The sequence below is a fragment of the Triticum dicoccoides genome, chromosome 1A (genome assembly GCF_002162155.2).
Source record: "Triticum dicoccoides isolate Atlit2015 ecotype Zavitan chromosome 1A, WEW_v2.0, whole genome shotgun sequence".
Classification (NCBI taxonomy): Eukaryota; Viridiplantae; Streptophyta; class Magnoliopsida; order Poales; family Poaceae; genus Triticum; species Triticum dicoccoides.
Genome location: NC_041380.1, coordinates 362,056,419 through 362,075,144, shown reverse-complemented (window position 1 = coordinate 362,075,144; position 18,726 = coordinate 362,056,419). Strand labels below are relative to the sequence as shown.

The 18,726-nt window shown below is 50.2% G+C and overlaps 1 protein-coding gene and 1 non-coding gene across 2 annotated transcripts; both read right to left on the bottom strand.

Moving 5' to 3' along the window:
- Positions 1–210: 210 nt before the first annotated feature.
- TRNAG-GCC lies at positions 211–281 on the bottom strand. The gene has a single exon. It is a non-coding gene; the product is annotated as a tRNA-Gly (tRNA).
- A 579-nt stretch (positions 282–860) lies between these two features.
- Positions 861–3,635, bottom strand: LOC119273107 (transcription factor MYC2-like). Its single transcript, XM_037554396.1, has one exon. It carries the CDS (start codon positions 3,466–3,468, stop codon positions 1,387–1,389), a length of 2,082 nt encoding a protein of 693 aa, XP_037410293.1. The 5' UTR covers positions 3,469–3,635; the 3' UTR covers positions 861–1,386.
- Between the last annotated feature and the right edge of the window lie 15,091 nt (positions 3,636–18,726).

Below are 18,726 nucleotides of genomic sequence, written 5' to 3'. Positions count from 1 at the left end.
TGTCTTACATGGCTTTGTCGTAGCATTTGGAAAACTGATTTTCTTTTACTTGAAAAAAAAGTAGAAAAAAAGTTGCAAGATTCGGAAAAATCTCATAACTGGAAGCCAAATAGTAAGTGTCGGGATTAGGGACTGTCTTACATGGCTTTGTCGTAGCATTTGGAAAACTGATCTTCTTTTACTTGAGAAAAAAGTAGAAAAAAAGAAGGATGCACCAGCCGGGAATCGAACCGGGGTCTGTACCGTGGCAGGGTACTATTCTACCACTAGACCACTGGTGCTTCTTGCTAATTTTGCCGATTAAAACTTTTATTATCGCCTGTGGAAACTTATATTAGCTGCAAAAGAAACAAAGAAATAACCAGGGTACAACAAAATTAGGCGAGTCTCGACATGGATCAGGTGGTGGCATCGACATGTGGAGAGGCAGCGCCAAACAGTAGGCCTGCCTTCTTGTCGCCAACAATGTCTGTCTGCCTGGTTCGTTAAGCCTGAATGAAAGAAGAAGAAAAGCCGCACGCTACTCGTGTCCCCTCCCTCCCTCCTCCTCAATCCTCATCCACTTCTCTTCTCCTTGCCAAGGAAGGACGGGCCCCACGGGTTTCCCTCTCCTTGTTACCTTTTGTTCTGCCAAGAGCAGCTTACGTCTTGCTTTGCCTCTCCTCTCCTCTCCTCTCCATCCTTCCTCGCTAATCCTTCTCTTCTTCTGCCAGTGTTGCCAATGTGCCTATGATGGTGTTGCCAATGTGCCTATGATGTCGAGGTCTACCAACCCAAATCACATGCCCCCCACCTCCACTTCGCCTTCTCTTAGCCAAGTTGCACAAGATGAGGACACAATCAAGAAGCATACGAGCAGATAAAAAAGAACGCCCGATCCATTTCATTTTGCAAGCGATACCATATCAATCATCCATGCTCGCTCGCTCTGCCAAGACGAGAAGCGATGCATGCATACACACAACAGCAACAACAACACTAGAGGAGAACGGCGACGGGCAATCCATCTTTGTCCTATATACAGTTTCAGTTCAACAGCACTACGCCGACGATACACCGTCGTCGATCACAGGGTCATGAGATACAGTAATTAACAACGACGGATCCGGCGCTTCGTTCTGCTAACACACTACTTGCAAAAACACAACAAGATGATGATGATGATGATGATGATGATGATGATGATGATGTACACATGCATCCATCCATCCATCCTCCTAAAGAGAGATTTTACAACAACAACATGGCACGATCGTCGCCTTCTTTCTCCATCTCGATGTCCATCGGGCTATAACGACGGCGGCGACGACGACGACGCCGATCATACGGTGGTGAGTAATAGGATCACGGTTTCATTGCTACTACCTGGTGGATGGAGTTCGGTCATTACCGGATTTGCATCGCGGTGCCCGGCTCGGCGAGGCGGCCGTAGAGCGCCGCGTTGAGCTGGTCCTGGGAGTAGACCCGGGTGGCCATCTTCACCGCCACCTGCTGGATCATGATGTCCTTCACCACCGAGACGCTGGCGTGGTACACGTCCAGGTCCAGCTCCCGCAGCGCCGTCATCAGCTTCGCCGCCGGGTGGTTGCGCTTGTGGCACTGCACGCGGATCATCGCCTCCAGCCCCAGGATCTTGGCCTCGATCTCCACCGCGTGGCACCGCGCCCCGTTGTCGTGCATCCCCGACGACGGCGCGGCCGGCCGGGCGTCGCGCTCCTTCTTGAGCGCCTCGATTTGGGAATGGAGCGTCTCCTTGTCCGACTCCAGCGCCGTCATCTTGCCGCGAAGCTCGTTGATGTAGGAGATGGCGTCGCCGAGCAGCGAGGCCTTGTCCATCTTGGACACGTTGGGCACCACGGCGCGGAGCGCGTAGAACCGCTGGTTCAGCTTCTCTCGCCGCTGCCGCTCCGCCTCCACGTGGTTCAGGGGCTCCTCGCGCCCGTTCGCCGGCTTGCGCCCGCGCTTGCGCGGCCGCTTCTCCTCCGGCGGAGGCACCACGCGGCTGCTCTCCACCTCGCGGACCGACGCCTCCAGGTCTGAGTGGTCGGACTCCGACTTGGCTGGTGCGCCCGTGCCGGTGGACGGCCGCGTCGTCGGCGCCGACGAGAAGGACAGCATCCCCTCGTTGGCTGTCGCGGTCTGGTGGTGGTTGGTGTTGCTCGCGCGGGAGGTGGCCTCCATGGACCGCTTCGGGTTGTTCTTGGCGTCGTTTGATGGGGCCGTCACAGTCGCCGTGTGCTGGGAGAAGAGGCTCCCCGGCGCGGTGGTGAGGCTGGCCGTCGCGGCGGGGGGTGCCGGCGAAGGGTTCCTCCGGCTGGTGCTGTCAGCGCCAAAGTTTAGGATCTCACCAGACTCAGGCTTGAAGAAAGGCGGGGTCACCGTGACGGATGCGTTGGACGCGAAATCTGAGAAATTGAGCTCCCGGCGGAAAGGACCCTGATTGTGCTGGTGCTGGAGCTGGAGCTGGTGCTGATGCTGGAGCTGGTGCTGGTTCTGCCTCTGCGCCGACGCGGCCGCCTGCTGCGGCGGAGGCTGCTGCGCGTGCACGGAGAGGCCGGGGTTCTCCGTGAGCGTGCTGGTGCTCCCGTTCTCGAACTGATGGATCTGCGGCGGCTGTGGCTGCGGCGGCTTGGAGACGGAGATCTCGACGGACGGCGGCGACTCCTTCATGTCCCCGGCCGGCGCGTCGGCGAGCCAGAGCACGGACGGATCCGTCTCCGCCTCCTGGGGCGGCGGGGCGATGGGCGGCCAAGATCCAGAGCCCCCTCCTCCGCCGTTGAGGTTGAAGAGCGAGCGGATCCTCCCCAAGCTATCGTTGGTCTGGAAGATGACCTCGGTGGCGCCTAGCTCGAGCACGCCGGTGCCGAGGGGGATGCAGACCATGGTGCGGAGGCCGAAGGTGTAGGCCTGCCTGGCCCGCTCGCAGGGCGCGCTGGCGAGCCCCGTGGCGATCCAGGTGGGCTGGCCGGCGAAGAGCGCCTGGCCCGGCAAGCCCATCCCGTTGGGGAAGGACTGGGTCATGGAGACGAGGAAGAACCACTCGGTGTCCGTGACCTCCTCCTCGACGGCCTCGTCGGGCGCGGCGGCGCCTCCCCCGGCTATGAGCGAGTTGAGCTCCCGGAGGACGCGCTTGCGGTGCTCCTGCTCGGCGGCGGAGGCCGGGGTGGGCTGCTGGCGGCGCTTGTCGGCGTCGTCGCAGCCCTTGTAGTAGCCGTCGCCCCAGCCGAGGAGCGAGGCGCCGGCGTCGGTGGAGGACTGCCAGAAGATGGCGTAGGTCCAGGTCTCCCTGGAGCCCTCGATGATGGCCTGCAGGCGCTGCTGCAGCGTGTCCTGGTTGAAGGCCGGCTGCTGCGGCACGGCGGCCGGCGGCGGCGGGGTGGCCGCCGCGCCCCAGGGGAAGGCCGGCATGTCGGCGGAGGCCATGAAGGCCTCCATCATGGAGGCGTTGTCGTCCGTCCACAGGTTCATCGGGCCGGGGCCGGGGCCGGGGTCCGGGGAGGGGGAGGAAGGGGAATGGATGGGAGGGAGAGAAAGCAAGCGCGGGGGGAGGGTGGGGAGGGGGAGATGGGAAAGGTGGGAATGGATTGGTGGTGAGGAAAGACGGGGGGCGAGGCCCAAAGTAGTAAATTGTGCGGGTTTGGTCGCCGTCGACGTCTCCGCCCGCCGATGCGTCGCTCGCTCCCCCGCTGCTTATTTAGCTGCCCGGGGTAAAATAGGGGAATCACTGCACTGATTGTGCTGCGCTGCTGTTCTTGCAGCAGCTGCCGTTTCTTCTCTCTTTCCTCCTCCTTGCTTGGCTGCCCGAATTTTGGGGTGACCGCCGTGCTCGTAGCCTCCTGTCTCGAGCGAGGGCCCGGGTTGTCAGTGACCGATTTAACCCATCCATCGGATTTAGCCTCCCCTGCTTTGGGGTATCCAGTATGGATGGGCCCGCCTGTCAGCCACCAGTGACTTATTCTATTGTGGGTTTTATCTGTGTGAATGAGTTATATCTTTTCAATTATGTGTCCCTCAAACAAATACTCCCTCCATTCCTAAATAAGTCTTTCTAGAGTTTTCAATAAGGGACTACATACAAAGCAAAATGAGTGAATCTATACTCTACAATCTTTCTATGTACATATGTATGTACTTTCTATTGGAATCTCTATAAAAGGATTTATATTTAGAAATAAAGGGGGTATTTTCCAATCACGGCACGAAAAAGAGTCGCAAGGGAGGACTGGGTAAACAAGCAAAATTTCACTGGAAGCATAGGGGGGCGACCGAAGATCCAAAGCATGTGACCGTTAGATTACTTTTTTGTAAATGAGGGTGGTATCTTTGGGTCGTGTTAGTTCACATTTATGACGTCCTTAACTGGTACACAGTGATTCACTTCTCTTACAAAAAGATAAGATCGCATTTTCATCATATTATTTGGTGGTGATCATGCACTTCCCAAATTTTTGGGAGCAAATTAAACACGGTGAATAAGTCTATAGTAGTGGAGGCAGAACGGGGATACTGATGATCCAAAGCATATGACCGTTAGATTTCTTTTACCGTAACTGGGTGATATTTTTGGGTCATGTTGATTCGCATTTATGGCGTCCTTAGCAGATATGTGGTGAATCGCTTCCCCTATGAAGAGATAAAATCACGGTGTGTTGTATCATTTGGTAGCAATAATGGATTTCCGAATTTTTGTCCGTGAATTTAACGACTCTGCGATCGCGGGAGAGTCGCAAGTGGTAACAAGAGGAATAAGCCGATTCTCAATGGAAGCATAGCGGGATAACCTTTAGATTTCTTTCTGATAATGAGTGTAGTATTCTTGGGTCATGTTAGCTGGTATACTCAGAATCACTTCTCACACGAAAAGATAAAATCATGTTGTTCCACCTTATTTGGTATTTATAATGCACTTTCAAATTTCTAGCGGCGAATTAAGGACTTTACAATCATGATAGAGTTGCAAGTGGGTACAAGACGAAATAAGCCTGTTCCTAGTGGAAGCATAGCGGGTCAATCCAAGATCCAATGCATACGACCGTTAGATTTCTTTCCATAATTGGGTGCGGTGTTTTTGGGTGGTGTTATTTACGGTGTTCTTAGCTGGTATGTTGTGAATCACCACCATATGAAGAGATATAAATCACATTGCATCATATTTTGGTAGTGATAAAACACTTCCAAATTTCTGCCGGCGAATTAAGGACTTTACAATCACGGTAGAGTCGCAAGTGTGAATGAAAAGAATAATCTAATTCTCAGTGAAAGCATGGCAAGGCGAGTGGAGATCCAGAGCATGTAAGCATTAGATTTCTAAATGAGTGTGGTATTTTGGGGTCATGTTAATTTACACTTGTGACGTCCTTAGTTGGTATGTTGTGTATTGATTATCATACAAAGAGATAAACTTCCGGCTGACCGTAATATTTGTTAGTGATAAACTATAATGCACTTCCAAATTTGTGCCGATGAATTAAGGACTTTACAATCACGGTGGAGTCGTAAGTGGGGAACATGACCAATAATTTGATTCCTAAAGCATAGCGGGGTGACCGAAGATCCAGAGCAAGTGACCTTTAGATTTCTCTATGTAAATGAGTGGTATTTTTGGGTCATGTTAATTTGCATTTACGACATCCTTAGTTGGTATGCGGTGAATCTTGCCTCGCCTACAAACAGATAAAAACGCATTGCAATGTATTATTGGGTAGTGATAATGATGAACTTTCAAATTTCTATCAGTGAATTAAGAACTTTACAATCATGGTATGGAAAAAGAGTCACAAGTTGGAATGGGGCAAATAAGTCAGATTTCAATGGAAGCATAGCGGGGCGACCGAAGGGCCATAGCATATGGCTGTTTTTTTTGTAAATAACTATGGTATTTCTATATTGTACAATTCACATTTTCGAGCAGAAATTTCTGTATTGTGGGGTAAATTTGTAGTGTTTTTTAACACAGTACAGACGCAAGCACTCATATACACGCGCATGCACTCATCCCTATGAACGCACACACGTACACACTACCCTTATGAGCACCCTCGAAAGACTGAGCCGGCATATCATCTTGAAATTTACGAAGTCACCGTAGCCACCTCCCACTGAATGCGCATTGCCGGAAATCTTGAAATAAATGCGAGCACCGGGATTTGAATCCTGGTGGGCTACGAATACTACAGTCTCTTTAACCATCCAACCACAGGTTGGTTCGCCACAATTCACATTTACATCGTCCTTGATTGGTATGCAGTGAATCGTTTTTCCCATGAAGAAATTAAATCATGTTGCACTGTATTATATATTTGGTACTAGTGATAATGCACTTCCAATTTCTACTTGGGACTTGTGGACTTCTGCAATCACGGTATGAAAAAACCCAAGTGAGAACGAGGCAAGTAAGGCAGATTTTGAAGGAAGCATAGTCGGGCGACCGGAGAGCGAGAGTATACGACCGTTAGTTTGTGCAAAAATAACACCAATGAGATGTTCTTTTGAATACAAAACAAAGTACTAGCAAGTTTGTCCATAGAAAAGAAAGAGCTATCGTGCATTGGATCAAGCAGGCTAGCCAATATCATGGGGAAAAGCATGCAAGCAAGAAGAAGGTCTGTAGCAGCAGGATTAAACAACGACCGTTCATAGGCATGAAGGAAAGACATGTCACCGGCGTTCCAGCTTTGCGTTGCAGGCTCTAGGTAGAAAAGGTACACTTTAGGTTGTGGTGCTTTGTGCATAGCCTCTCAAAGTTTGCTCGTTTTGGTGCCATCCGATCATATGCGGTGCAACTCCTGCCGCCGCCTAATGTTTCCAAAGCAGTTTACGTGAAATCTGATGTTACATATCCGTATGTATATTTAGCTGTAAAAACACCATTTATTCAGAACGAAGCTAAATCAGCAAAATAATCGAAAAACCCAGGAAGAAAAGTGCCACCTGAAAATAAAGAGAAAGGATGCACGGGGACAGCATGAGCTGCTCAGCTCAAGTGAGGCATAGTGGCTGCTAGCGCCCGGTCCAGCCGGCTTGTTTGACCGTTGACCTCCCACCCTGCACCATCAACCACCATGGCCATGGCCGGATGCCTCGATTCACTCCACTCGAGCTGGCCCACGTGCAGCCACCACTGACCAAGCGAGCCTGGACCCACGCGGCAGGCACAGCGACGACAAAGAAACAAAGGAGGTCGCTGTCTCGCCAACGTGACGGATGGATCGGATCGTTTAACACCTGCCGCAAATCTGGGCCGTCCGTTTTCACGTGTTTAGCGAGGCCCGCATCGTGTTCCTTTTTTCCATTTCCTCCTGTGCGTTTCTTTAGTTTATTTGTTTATCCTTTGATGATTTGATTTGGCGATCTGGAGGCCGTGATAAACAAGCGGGAAAGTGAGAGGGTGCCGTTGGTGGGTCGTTGTCGACTTCTCACTACGATTACTCTTGTGCTTTCATTCATGATGCTGATCCGTAATCAGTGTTGCTAGTAGAAAACTGTTGGTGCTGCCTCGTCGTCGTGGGGGGTTTTGGATTCCAGGTGCAAAATGCTACGCCCACTCGTCACATGCTCTATTGCCCGTTGGTCAAGAAGCGTGTGCATTATTAAGGCACGTGAAGAGAGAAACATTTTTGCGTCTGCGTAGTTCCTACGCCAAACATGCCAACAGAGAGAGGTTGGGCGGTGGAGTGACGAAAATTGTCTCGGTGCATCAGCTGTTAGTCCTCTCGCAACTCCGTCGGTTCTGCCTGTTGGAACTGTCGTCGTAGTTATTTCTGGTGCTGATGGTTTTTCGTTTCGTTTCTCGCACAAATTAACGAGGTGCGTTGGGTTTCTCATTAGGCCCTCCACTATGTAGGCCAAAAGAGGTGCCAAATTCAGTTTTCAGGCATTTGGCATCGATGCCCTCCGTTGCCAACTCGGTGCCCCAAAATAATTTCAGGGCATCGGAGCATGCACTTGCTCCGGCGCCAAATCTATTCACGGATAAAAAATGGGCATGTGTATGAGAGGAAGACGCTGGTAGTTGGTTGATTGATTTGCTTCCCTTTGTTTATAGTACATGTGGGTCAGTCTGCAGGCGGTGCCAAATTATCCCACGCTGTGAGTGCGGTGCCAAAAGTTTTTCACTTGGCATCGATGCCTGCGTGGCATACTTTTCAGAAGTATGACATCCATCACATGGTGGAAGGCCTTAGCGTGCCGAACTTGTTTTTTCTGTTCCCCCCTTGGGAGAACTTGTATTTTTCGTTATGAAAGTATATGGAAATGAAAATACCTTGTTTGGAAATAAAGTTATAGTTAAACCTCAGAGCTTGTACTCAATGTATTAAAGAGGAACATCGGGTTTCTCAATAACAAGGAAAACGCTTAGTGGTGCTTTGAGGTGGTGGAGGTTTTGGGTTCCAAGTGCAAAATGATACGCTCACTCGTCACATGCTCTACCAGTTATTAGGAAAGCATTTGTATATTCGTAGATTATTAGTGCATGCACGGAAATTGGATGTATAACCCGATCCATCAGGTTTGAGCTACTCACTCTTCATTCTTTCATTAAAAGGGCAACCTGTAGCTTATAAATGCCTTATTGCAACAATAGAACACACTTGGCAATGCTCTTTGTTATTGCCTGGTTCCATCATAAAGCTTAGGACATGTCCATTCGTTTTACCTAGATAATTAGGTCACACTCAAACCAGACATGTGATTTTCTTACAATTAATTTGTAATATAGCCCGTGTCCAAATATATCCATGGATGAGAATAGTAAGACAACTATAATCTTGGCAACAATCTTAGAGTTTGGGTTGTAGCAATGCCAAACATAGCATGGGAACCATGCAATAGAGCTTGGCGGTGGAGTCACGAAAATCGACTACCCATATCAGAGTTTAGATCATATGTTAGTCCTCTTGCAACTTTGCCATTTCCGAGTGTTGGAATTGTCATTGTAGCTATGTGTGGCGCCAATGGGTTTTCATGACGTAGTTTCTCTCGGAATAGGAACATCTGGTTTCTCATTACCGTATCAAACTTGTTTATTTCATTCTTTTCCCCTTGTCTAATTTATGTTACAACACTTTATATTCATGTGATGAAACTAATGGAAATGGAAATACCTGCTTTGGACATAAAATCAAACTTTGAAGCTCGTACTCAGACACACTTGACTACATTTGGTAGAATTCAGTGAGAGGTAAATTATAAGTAAAACAAAATGTATCTCATGTCCAAATATAACGGAATGTATCCCCTCATGAAATCTATCTACTGTTTGCGTAGTTCCAACGCCAAGCATAGCATGAAAACCAACAACACAAGTTGGGCGGTGGAGTGTGCATCAAGTGTTAGTCCCCTCACGACTCCGTCATTTCTGTCGGTTGGAGCCATCCCCGTGGCCATGTCCCGTGGTTATGTCTGGAGCTAATGGGTTTTCATGTCAAGTTTCTCGCACACGTTGACGAGGCATGTCGGGTTTCTCATTAGTGTGCCGAACTTGTTTCTCCTATCTCATTTCTGTTACCAGACCTTGTATTTTCGCCGTGAACGTAATGTAAAGCGAAATAACTGGTTTTGAAATAAAACTAAAGTTTAAACCTCAGAGCTCATACTCACACGCACTCGGAAACATTTTTCAGGATTTAGTGAGAGGTAAATTAAAAATAAAACATAATTTATCTTGTGTCCAAACATAACAAAATGTATCTCATCGTGAAATGTATATAGTGCTTGTGTAGTTCCAACACCAAGCCTAGCATGAGAACCAGCGAAGGAGGTTGGACAGTGGAGTGTTCATCAGTTGTTAGTCCCCTCGCGAACTATGTTGCTTCTGCCGGTTGGAACCATCCCCGTAGCTATCTCCGGTGCTAATGGGGTTTCGTGTTAATTTTTGCGAGAAACCATGTAGTGTTAATTTTTGCGTGAGTACGAGGTACATTAGGTTTCTCATTACCGTGTCGAACTTGTCCCTCCTATATAGTTTCTATTAGCAGACCTTGTATTTTTTGTCGTGAAAGCAATGTAAAGGGAAATAACTGGCTTGGAAATAAAAACACAGTTTAAACCTCGGAGCTCGTACTCACACACACTCGGGTACATTCTGCAGAATTTAGAGCGAGATAAATAATATCAAAACATTGTGATCAAGGGCTATGCGCTAATTGACAAGGAACACCGGGTTTCTCATTAGTGTGTCAAACTTGTTTATCCTCTATAATTTCTATTACCGGACCTTGTATTTTCGTCGTGAAAGTAATGGAATGGAAAATACCGTACTTGTTTTGGAAATAAAATCGCAGTTTAAACCTCGGACCTCGTACTCAGACACACTCGGGTACATTTTGCAGACTTTAGTGATAGATTAGTATATCTAAACGCGTGATCAAGGGCTGTGCGCTATCAAGTGCGTCCGTGAAGCATAGCCAAGCAAACGGTCATCGATTGATTGGATTTAACGGCATGACGGATGAGCCGGGCGGTGGAAGCTTCGCTGGTGGCGCCGGGCCCGAGCACACGTTTTGCTCGCGCGGTGCGTGCACGGCGGAGGCGACCCACTCTGGAATTTGCCGAGTATTTTATTTTCATCGTGGAGTGGCGTTGTCGTCACGTGCTTGGGGCCCCTTCGCCATGTGCACACACAGCTGGAACACGCCTTTCTCCTTTCCTGTTTGTTTGTTTATCAGAAAACGACGGGTAAATAATTGTCATGATTTTACCTGTGAACCTCACCCAGCTTTTGCTAATTGCCAAGAGAAAATGCAAGTGGGCTACGTGGAACGGTCGTTGGTGCTCGGAGGTGACGTTGAACCAGGCAGGGAGGGCCAATCGGCTTTCTTTCTTTCTGAACCCGTGATTCCTCGCTGTAGGAAAATTAAATTGGGTAGATCATGTCGACGGATGGATTCAACGAATGTGTGTGCCGAGCCAATCCAATCCTCCTCTCAGCTTTCACCCCCTCTCTCTATCATCACAGGGGTCGCACGACAAACATGTGCACGATAATCACTGGCTGGCGTTACTAGTCTGCCCCATCATCATTTTTGAGGGAAAAGAACTGTTGTGGCTTGCTTGCTGTTGGGCCCGCTTGATTTTGAGCTCTTGACAGTGAGTGAGTGCATCTAGATGCGTCCAGCTAGTGATACATTACCTAAGAGCATCTACATCCGAACCTCTCAGACCCGTCTCATACGCCCGGGCGGATCATCCGGTCACCATCGGTCATATTTTTTCGATCCAGACGGACGCCTCAACCGGGCCTCAGACGTCTGGACTGATCAGCACCTTCCATATCCAACCCAAATATCGGGCTCCCGGGCGTGTCCGGGCACGCCCGCCACGTCGAACTGACGAAGGGGACCCAGTCGGAAACACCCGGAAATCCGGCGATTCGACGGACGCCGCGTCCGTTGCCGCGGTGTGAACGCCGCTCCTGCTCACCGCCCAAGACCAAATCCGGCTATTTAAGCCCGCCGGCGTCCCGCAACCCTAACCATCCCCTCCCCCCTCTTTGTGCCGCCAGTTCGAGCCCATCCACCTCCTCCCTCTCCCGCTACGGCGCTCTGCCCACGTTCAGACGCTCCGCCCACGCTCCGGCACTCCGCCATGGTCCGGAGCAAGATCACCTACTACGCCATGCTGACGCCTAAGCCCCGCTACGAGATCCAGCAGGTGATCCGCGTGAGGCAAGCTGCGCTTGTCGCCCGCATCGCTGTCGGGCATCCTCCGGACTCGCCAGAGCCGGAGGAGGAGGAAGAGCAATCGGGGGAAGAGGAGGAGGAGGAGGAGATGGCTTCGATGGAGGTGGAGGAGCCGGACCAGCAGGTGTCGACATTCAACATGGAGCAGTCGAAGGCAGAGTTCACTGTCACCTAGTCCGACGAGATGGCAGAGCAGCAGGCCATCCTGGAGTCCATCCAGAATGAGGCCTATGTGGAGACCAACCGGGAGTTCCTCTAGCGGGGAGCAGGCGGAGTCCGACGGGCTCTTCGCCGAGCTCGATGCGGAGATAGAGGCGGAGGAGGCCAAAGCTGCAGCTGCCACCCATGCTGCCGGAGCTGGGCATGGAGATCGTCGTGATCTTCGATGAGGAGTAGCTAGGATCGACATAGTACGTAGGTTCTACTTTCTTTTGCGTGTCTTTGTATGGATATAAGAATTTAGTATGAGATGTCTGGATGCAAGAAGCGAAATTTAAGGCATGCCCGCATTGCTTGTGGACGCGGCGCGTCCCCAAGTGTTTAAGGGTTATATTGTCATATGTGACTGTAGATGCTCTAAGAGGACTAGTAGCGATTGTAGTGAGCATTGGCACTAACCACCAAATGCCAAGCTCAAATGTAAAAAAAAGTTATGTGGAAAACCCTCACGTATAGTAAACAGAGACACATCATATGCGCACACACAGAGAAAGAAAACAGAGACACATCAAGGCATAATTTCACTATGATGGAGGTATTTACAAGCACAAGGTGACGTGTCTTCTTTAGATACGACTACATTAGGTATATATAAAGGGCATTAAATAAAAGTTTTTGAAGGATAAGTAATCCAATTGTATATAAAGGGCATTAAATAAATTTTTTTGAAGGATAAGTAATCCAATTGTACTCGTACGTGTCGACGACAACACTTGCGGTATATTGAATCAGGGTTAGCCCATCCGGAGGCCCGTAAATGGGCTGGCCTCAGGGCCCAACAGACGAAGGTGTGGCAAAGGCCTCTCGTCGCATGGGAAGCTCTCACCCGATCTTCATCTTGGCATGCAAGTCAAGAAGCCCTCACCAGATCAGGGCTCTACGATGGTTAGCAAACCTCGTAACTCTAGGACTCACCCCCTTTACAAGGCGAGACATAGGTGTAGTTTGAGGCATCTGACATCCAGTCATAGCTTCATAGAGACATTTCTACACATATTGCAACCCTCTCACACGAGGCATTTGTCCCCACACCAGTCAAAGCAAAAGCATGAGCAAGGTATTGCATTCATGATGAGGCCCCGAACCTAAGTAAATTCCTTGTGTGCATTCCATTTTGGTACTTCCGGCCACACGCTCCATCCGACTGAGACTACTAACAGTTTTTCGTACCATCAGGGAGATCGAAACCAGATTGAATCTCAACTCCATGGCGACTACTTTGCACTGGGCCAAAGTATCACCTTTGGCTCCATCACCTTCGCCGCGGATGAAACAAGCTAGCTCTACACCAACCCGCGCCACCCACCCTAGATCGAACCCTCTTCTTCGGCACTCTCGAGTTCACCGTCAATCGCCACGGCAACATCCGACTCCGCATCCCACCACTTATCTGAGCTTCGTACTGGGCAGTGTTATTGGAGTATGTATACGTAATCTGCATCACATAGTGCATCTTGTCGCCAGTTGGAGATATCATGACTACCCTGCCCCAAGTTCAGCTAGCAACTTTGATCCATTGGAGTACATTGCTGTCGGTGTCAAAATCGGCGGATCTCGGGTAGGGGGTCCCGAACTGTGCGTCTAGGCCGGATGGTAACAGGAGGCAAGGGACACGAAATTTTGCCCAGGTTCGGGCCCTCTTGATGGAGATAAAACCCTACGTCCTGCTTGATTAATATTGAAGATATGGGTGTTACAAGAGTAGATCTACCACGAGATCAGAGAGGCTAAACCCTAGAAGCTAGCCTATGGTATGATTGTATGTTATGATTGTTGTCCTACGGACTAAAACCCTTCGATTTATATAGACACCGGAGAGGGTTAGGGTTACACAAGGTCGGTTACAAAGGAGGAGATATCCATATACGTATTGCCTAGCTTGCCTTCCACGCCAAGTAGAGTCCCATCCGGACACGAGACGAAGTCTTCAATCTTGTATCTTCATAGTCTAACAGTCCGGCCAATGGAGATAGTCCGGCTGTCCGGAGACCCCCTAATCCAGGACTCCCTCAGTAGCCCCTGAACCAGGCTTTAATGACGATGAGTCCGGTGCGCAGTTGTCTTCGACATTGCAAGGCGGGTTCCTTCCCCGAATACATTACAGAAGAATTTGAACACAAGGATAGTGTCCGACCCTACAAAATAAGTTCCACATTCCACCGCAGAGAGAATAATTTTTTCACAGATCTAATTTGCTGGCTTGTTTTGACAGCATGATGTCATGTCATGGCCCGATGATTATTCGAACCGTTTCTCTTAACCAGCTCCACACATAACGTGAGGCGGTTTCTTGACACGCCTTGCCGAAGCGGAGATCGTGTTCCCCTAATTACGGGATTCTCATTAATGCGGTCGTGGGTAACCCAATCGTGTCTAGGACCCCTAGATTATAGGCAAGTCCCAAACGGCTACAGAGAGGACGCTTGATATTCACCCTCTTTATAAGGGGACAAGGTTTTCGCTTTTTTCCTCTCGTGCTCAACCAAACCCTTCCCCTGCCTCGAGTTCTAACACCCAAAGCCCAGGTTAGGTGCTCCGGATCTTCAATCATGTTCGGATCCAGCCTTCAAGGCCGATGGATGCCCTCCTTTGTGACAGAAGAGGACATTAAGAAGTTGAGGGAGGCCAGATACCTGACTGTCGAGGTTTCGCATTAGCTGCCTGCTCGAGGGCAGGTCGTCCCTACTCCCGAACCCAACGAGAATGTTGTGTTCATCTCCCACTTCCTCTGAGGTCTAGGCCTCACTCTAGATCCCTTCGTCAGGGGCTTGATGTTCTATTACGGGCTAGATTTCCACGATCTAGCTCCGGACTCCTTTCTCCACATCACGACATTTATTGTCGTGTGTGAGGCCTTCCTCCGTGTGACCCCTCACTTCGGTCTGTGGCTCAAGACCTTTGAAGTACAACCGAAGATGATCGAGGGGCAACATGCAGCATGCAGAGGTGCATCAATAGGCAAGATGGCAGGAGCTCCATGGCTGAAAGGCTCCTTTCCAGTGGTGTCCGAATTATGGCAACGGGAGTGGTTTTACGTCACGGCTCCTAGAAGTGCCAAGTGGGCGGCCGCTCCCGCTTTCCGCCCAGGCCCCCCACCACAACTGATGTCATGGATTAGCAGGGGTCTGAGCTGGGGTCCAGCCAAGGACGTGCCTATACTGCAAAGCCGCATCCGAGATCTCTTTGAGGGAGATTTTAATTTGGTTGCGTTAATACAAGTTATGCTGGTTCGTCAAGTCCAGCCTTGCAAACGCCAGCCCCTGCGCTTGTGGGAGTTCAACCCAGAGGGACCACGTGCCATTCAAAGTTTCCTCGGCCTGACGCACGAGGAGATGTACAAGTCATTCTTCGGACCTCAAGTGGAATGTCCGGATATCACCAAGGACGTGGACCTGAGCAGTAACCGCGCCACCGAACAAGTAAGAAATCCCCTAGCCGAACACGCTGTCTTTTATTCAAAGTTATTTCTGAGAGTTCGCCTTTTGACCAGGATTGGCTAACAAAGGCGAAGATGATTCGGTGTTTGGCCCCCCTCCCTGAGGGTTTGGAAAATCCGGTATTAGAGAAGATGCTCGAGGTCGCACCTTGCCCGGAGCCCTTGAAGGAAGATACCGAGGGAGATAATACGGGCGGACGCAGGCCCCCATCGCTATCCGCTCCAACCGAGGGAACAAGCGTCTCCATGAAGGAGGATGATCGGGGGAGGAAAAGGACTGCTTCCGAGGATCCGGAAGCCGAAGCCTCCAAACGGGAGAAGAGGTCTCCCACTGAGGGTCCTGCCTTGGGGGGTGTTTTTGCCGCACAGAGTCCGCGGGGGGGTCATCCCTCCAACGAGTCATAAGTGATCCAAAATATTTTAATAGTAAGGGTATGCTATCTTGTTCCTCTGATAAAATAACCACCACATCTATCTTGTAGTTCGGGCCTCAGCCCCTCTCAAATGAGCTCGTCTTTGGGGGATCTTCTTCCAGAGATGATGGAGAGCGAAACGCCTCCCCCAGACTCCTCCGCTCCAGAAGCGGGCGACCCCGAAGTGTCATCGCGGAGGGCCTCTCCGGATCCGGTGAGGCCATAAGATAACCCCGTAGACCCCCGAACGAAAGAGTCCGACACCGTTTGGTGTGCGGTCGGACGTTCTGAGGGAGTTGGTGGGGCGAGCAGCCATCTCAGAAGAGCACCGTACGCTGATGGGTACGGTGATGGAGAGAATCTCGTCCTCTGAAAGCGGATTACATGAAGCCTTTATGAGTCTATTGACAGGCTTTGAGGTATGTGAGATAATATGTGATAGTACTGCACATGTTAGGTGTGCCATGTGTAGATAGTAGCCCCTGAGACTCTGGTTGTCGTCGAGAACGGTGGCGAACAGAGGATCATATTCCCAGGCAATAACCAAACTGCCTCTATGTGCAGGTGGTGGGAGCTCCGGTGGCTAGCCGGACTAGGGAGTTTGCCCAATTAAAACGGCAACTGGATGCGACAGACGCCAACATCGAGCTTGTTAACAAGAGGCTTGATGAGGCACAGGGTAAGTGTTATTATCCGGTGAACGCCACATAGTAAGAGCAGCATAATGCTAGTATCTTTAATATGTTGTGACTGCAGATGGAGCTGCCACCATGGAAGCCTTGTGGGCGGAACTTGCCCGAGCCAAGGAACAAGCGAGGATTAGTAATGCGGCTGCTTTGAAGGCGACCGAAGAGTTGAAAGCCGAGAAGGCCGCACATTGCAAGAGCCAGGAGAAGATGGCCAAGATGGCCGTAGAATTAAAAGACACCGCCGACCGTTGCCGGGTCCTTGAGAAAGAAAACCGAGTGAAGGCAACGGACCTTGAGAAGGCCGCGGCGGTAGACAAAGACACCCGTTCTGCTATGAGAGCGAAGAAGGAGGAGCTGTGGGGAGCCGGGCATATTGCGGCTGGGAAACCCTTCATGTTACGGAGGAAGTTCGGAGATCCCCAATATGCCCCTCTGGATCGGCTATGGAGTTCGGCAGATGCGTATATGGATTTGGCAGCGAGCGCTGCCGATGCAGCCAAGTACTTCCAAGGTCAGATAGATCGTGAAGTGGACAAGCTGTTCTAGACGCAATTCCACATTCCAGAGCGTCTGCTTTCATTGACTGACCAGCTAGCCGAATGGGCCGAACTGAATAGGTTATCCGGACTCGCCATGAGGTCCGTTGTGGATCAGCTATGGCCGGAAAGGCCAAAGCCGAATAGCTATTTTAGCTTAGTGCAACAGTTCCTTGATGCGGTGCTGCGCATTAATGCGATGAAGAGGTCGGCGTGCATAGAAGGCTCACGGATGGCCCTTGCCCGTGTTAAAGCATACTAGGCGGAGATGGACGCTACCACTGTTGCGGCGCAGGGTTCAGCCATAGGTCGGGTGGCTGCCGAACACTATTTCGAGGAGGTTCTCGAGGGTGCTCGTTTGATAGAGGCCCAATGCTCAAAAAATATTATGTTTGAGTGATATGTATTCTCATTGTAAGCACAATGCTTTTATGAATTTTTTATAAGGTTATTTTTATACTTTTGCCTGAAAGTAGTATGATGCCTCCTGTGCGGCCGTTTATGTATACTTGTGTATAACCTGAAAGATTGCAGTCGTCGGCTTAAACCCCCACGCATAAAATGCGGGGGTGCTCGCAAAAAACGCATGTTCACACTTAACCCAACGTCTTGGTCCTATTAAGGAGGTGATAGCGTAGCGAGCGAGGCAACCGGACTATATGCTTTAACACTTTCACTTAGCCATAGGAGTTTGACAGTGGGGCTACTAGATAGCCCCTGGTGGCTCCGCACTCTCCCGATCGCGGGGTGCGTACATGCCTGGCCGGGAAACGGCCCTTCGTTAAGGCGGAGGAATTCTAACATTCCGATAGGTCACCGAGTGGTTGACCGGTCTCACGCTATATCATGACAGTCAGTTTTCGGCTTTCTCTACTGAGGTGCTCGTCCGGATGAACCAGGGCACAATCGTAGTAGTTCTCGTGGCGCTACCTTAGCCGGTAAAGCGAAACATAAGGCACCACAACACAGGAGCCGGGCAAACCCAACATTTGACCAAAGACAAAGATTCGGAGCTGATGCATATAAGGCCAAACTCGCGACGCCGAACACTCCCTAAGGTATTAGGTCTTTAAGGTATAAACCGGGCCCAAATAGTGCCCTTCGTAAGAAACCCCTTGTGTCTAGGTACGTGCATTATTCTGATGTGGCCACATGCCAAGACGCCAACATACTTCTCAACTGTGCTGAGAATGCGGTGGATATGTATCAACAAGAGACAGTAAAAAAGGTTTACGCAGGGTCTTAATCTGAAAAGAATCCTTGGAGCGGGTCCCTGCTGCACGTCTGCGCCTGTGTCTTCGTTGTGCCGTATCCTGGACGGGTGTAGTACGATGATCATCTATAAAAGAGAGGAGCTTAGGTGAAAAAGCTGTCGTGCAAAAATATAGTTTTTTAAAGAAATCATGTATGATTCTAGGTAAGTAAGAATTGCCGCTTGTCTGCGCACGTTGAGCCCCTTGTATTTGTAATAGGGGTGTGATCATTGATCCGGTATAAATTTCATATGGCTGCGCCAGACTCGTCTAGCCGTGTCCGAGGTCGTGACGACCTGCTAAATGCTTTAGTTGGTGAGGCCATTTTTAGTGTGCGGCTGCCAGGGCAGCCACACGCTCTTCGGCGCGCAGAGATCGCTTAATACTTCCCTTCACTGTAATGATGCCACTTGGACCGGGCATCTTGAGTGTGAGGGAAGCGTAGTGTGGTATTGCGTTAAAGCAAGCGAAAGCTTCGCATTCGAGTAGTGCTTGATAG